A 3841-nucleotide genomic window follows, 5' to 3' on the forward strand; every position below is an offset into this window, starting at 1 on the left:
CAATTTGCTTCTAACTAATCAATATTTTAAAATCCCAACCCAAAACCTAAACTAACATTCTTGTTATTCATGTTTTATACCAAACCGATCTACCTAAATAAAGAACTAATCAATTTTATGGCTTGAGTTGATTCAATCAAGCTTGGTTGGTTTGCTTCAATCCATTTTCTTATACCCATGTATTCTAAATTTCTGTCACCCAACTTGTCACCAACAGTTACCTTTTCTCTTAACCATTCCTTGAATCAAAGCAATTCTTAAGTGTACTTAGTACGTTAGTAGTGTTGAGAATTCCACTTGTGAGCTTGTCTCACATTAAAAAATTAGAGTGGATGATGAGTGCTTATATACATGATTAGACCCAAGACCCAATAGGTTTAAGCTTTTGGGCCAAGTTAGTGCTCACCCATGTGTATTAAGCCCACTCATGCACTATTCCAATCCTAACAAGTAGCTATACAGGCACATTCAGGAATTGTAACAAAGCCCCAATCATGAAAAAAAAAGTAAAAATAATTTATTGTACAATATTTTGCTTCAATCCAAATAAAATAAAATTGAAATAAAAATAACTTTATCATAATTAATTAGAAAAAAAGGTAAATAATTTTGAATTACGGTATTACAAATTTAATATGTGCAATACAAAATATGGTCGATAATCATGCTACTGGTTATGCTTTTGTATCCATTACTGATACTTTTTTGGCAACTCTGCTGTTCATCACGGGGAAGAATCATCAGGGCTATCACCGGAGAAGAGAGGAGCAGAGCAGGCAACAGTACAGCGTGCGCGGACAGTGCTCATGATAAGCGCCTGTGATGATCCTGCGACGGCTTCTCTGGACTCTTTAGCTAAGCAACTGGCAACTTGGGAGCATTTTCCTCTTTCAGAGACGAAACAAAATATATACACAAGCAATGAAAGAAAATAACTTAATTTTAGTTCAAGGGGTGATTGAGGATTCATTCATTTGCCTGCGCATCCGAGCTCCCCATGACATGTTTTGTGCTGCATTCTTGCACATGCTTCTCCTCTTTAGCTCAGACAGCTGACTCTGCCAACGTTCTTTCCACTCACTTCTCTCTTCCATTTCCTGTTTTCCAAAGCAACCCCCGAAAAATAAATACAAGCCCGAAAAGAGTAGCAATTTTGGAGCTTCAATCAAACAGCTTCAAGACAAGAACAGGGATACCAAAAAGAAAAAACAAAACCAAAGCAAAAATACAAAAATCGAAGCAGAGAAGGGAACACTAATTGGATCTCAATCAGATAATGCTGAAATTTGCCTTACAACTGATTCATTGCCTCCAAAAAAGCGGTAGGCATGAAAAACGAAAGAAATATATTATTTATTTTTTTATCGACACAAATCACTGTTTGGTGTACAAAACCCACATGCACATGAGCCACAAAATTATTTATTTATTTAGCTGGGAGGGATGAAAGGAATCATGCCTGGGAAAATGGAAAAGAAACCAAATTGGGTAAAACCATAGCAGAATAAAAACAGTCGGATCATCACAACAAAAATCACGGGAGAGAGAAACAGATTCAACAACAAAAGCAAAAAGTACAAACTAAATAATCCCAAAGATCCCAAATTCAGCAATCGCGCTGATCAATTCACACCAGAAAAAAATTTAGGTTCCAATTAGAAGAAAAAGAAAGGTGATAAAATCAAAGCAGATAATCAAACAGAACCAAGAAGAGGAAGACACAGTTGGGAAAGTGCGAAAAAGCAATCACATACCTCGTTGGCGTAGCACCGCTTTTTGGCGGAGAAGGCAAGGTGAAGGCCCCTTGCCATGTCTCTGTCGTACACAGCTCGCCTCCTGGGGTCGGATAGCGTCTCGTAGGCCTCCTGGACCCGAATAAATCTCTGGGTGTACTCTTCGACCCGACCCGGCGGCGAGACGTCCGGGTGGTACTTGCGGGCGAGCTGCTTGTATGCTTGCTTGATCTGGAGCAAGGTTCCAGACTGAGGGATGCCCAGGAGGTCGTAGAAGGTCATGGGCGTAGGCGAGGGCTCCGACTCCGTCGTCGAGAATCCGTCGTTGGCTGTTGCGGCGCACTGGATCCGGATGAGTCCGGGCTTTGGAATTGGAAGGCTGATGGGGGAGAGGCGTATGCGGGGGTCGGGTATAGATATTTTGGTGAAGAGGAGGTTACAGCGGAAGTCGCCTCCAGTTCCAGATATTACCCCATTGCACCACATCTCTCTCTCTCTCTCTCTCTCTCTCTCTCTCTCTCTCTCTCTCTCTGAAGTTTCTCGCTGTCTATCCGCCGGTTTAGTTTTACCAATTACATCTCAGCTGAACCTGCCCCTTTACCGAGGTCAGCCTTTCGGAGTTGGTGGGAGGATGACGGTGGGGGCATTTTCTGTTTCTCTCTACGCCCCGTTTGGTTGAAGAGATTTCTCATTTGGTTGGGAAGGAATGGACGCAAGAGGTGCTCATGCTTCGTTGCCTCAGTCAAATTTTTAAAAATGGATTTGCTTTGGTATTTTTATATATTAAAACTGATCTGAGCACATCAGTAAATCAATTAGTTAATGACCAGTTTGATTATCTGATATAACATCATTAACATTTTTTTAAAAGAAAAAAATAAATATTTTTAAAAGAAAGAAAGATAGATTTTTTATTTTAGTCTTAATTTAATTTACAAACAAATAGATATTGGATTCGAGTGAACATGACTCATGAATATTGTAAATTAAAGTCAAATTAAAAATAAAAAAATCATAAAAAAAAATGAACCAAAATCGATCCAAACAAATTGATTAACCAATATTTTGGTTTAGTACTAGCCTGGATCAAATCGATTTTCATATATTTTTAGATAACCATAATAAAGGTAATAATAAATTATAACTCTTATCCCAATTTCATTTTTTTTTTATCCATAAAGACCCATGGTATTTATGAAAAAAATTTTAAAATATAAAACAAAAAATAAAGTTTAACCATGAAGTTTATTTAAATATGGTTTATAAAATTTTTGACAATCGACATTTATAATTTTTTAATCCATAATAATTGGCATTAGTTATATATTCAAAAATATTATGAGCTTTCAAAATAACACTAAATTTAAGGATAAAGTTAGCTAAGTATAGAGTACAAAAATTTAACATTGTTCCTTTTATATCTCAAACATTCAATAAATTTCACTATAATATACATATTGAACTCAAAATTTTCATATAATTTATTTTAAAATTTAGTACCAAAGTTAAAATCTCTCATATTATGGTCAAATAATTTTCATAGATTAGCTTTAATTTAATGATCCCACTCCATATTTCTCTAGTAAAAATATACCGTAAAACCTTATTATAATTTGTAATTTATTAATTAAATTTGTAATATAATAATTGGATAATTATTTTTTTCATAATATTTATTAATAATTGAGTCAATAAATTTGGCAATCATTAATAGTTGACTTGAAAATTTTTGTAGTCTAAATTTGTAATATAATATTTTAACTACTAATAATAATAATGAATTATTAATTTTATAGTTTAAACTTGTAATATAATTTGAGCTTAATTCATACTAAATTTGTAATATAATTTTATAATTGCTAACAATAATCAATTATTAATGAACTAATTTATAAGATAATAAATAAAATGATTGCTATTATATTTATAATTTAATTTTTATATATGCTACAGTATTAGCCTAACAAGGTTTAAGAATCTTATTTTGAAGATAACAAATTAAGGGAACTTAACATATTAGGTCGAGTGATGATGTTTCAGGTAACTCAAGTATCAAGATCAAGTGACTCAAGTGACCAGTATGAAAGTGTTTGATGAAGTCTGTTAAA

At 34.1% G+C, this 3841-nt stretch overlaps 1 protein-coding gene across 1 annotated transcript; it reads right to left on the bottom strand.

Annotated features, from left to right (window-relative positions):
- Positions 1-498: 498 nt before the first annotated feature.
- On the bottom strand, positions 499-2546 carry LOC131150633 (chaperone protein dnaJ 20, chloroplastic-like). Its single transcript, XM_058101480.1, has 2 exons — positions 1755-2546; positions 499-1097 (listed from the first exon to the last, which is right to left on the bottom strand). The coding sequence occupies exons 1-2, from the start codon at positions 2217-2219 to the stop codon at positions 948-950; spliced, it is 615 nt and encodes a 204-aa protein (XP_057957463.1). The 5' UTR covers positions 2220-2546; the 3' UTR covers positions 499-947.
- Positions 2547-3841: the final 1295 nt, after the last annotated feature.

This window comes from Malania oleifera, chromosome 3, assembly GCF_029873635.1.
Source record: "Malania oleifera isolate guangnan ecotype guangnan chromosome 3, ASM2987363v1, whole genome shotgun sequence".
Lineage (NCBI taxonomy): Eukaryota > Viridiplantae > Streptophyta > Magnoliopsida > Santalales > Ximeniaceae > Malania > Malania oleifera.

Excerpts from the sequence above, each read along its gene's own strand:
- LOC131150633 (XM_058101480.1), bottom strand. The coding sequence starts at position 2,219 with ATGTGGTGCAATGGGGTAATATCTGGAACTGGAGGCGACTTCCGCTGT. Across the intron at positions 1,098-1,754 it reads AGCGGTGCTACGCCAACGAG|GAAATGGAAGAGAGAAGTGA; the intron begins GTATGTGATTGC and ends TTTGGAAAACAG.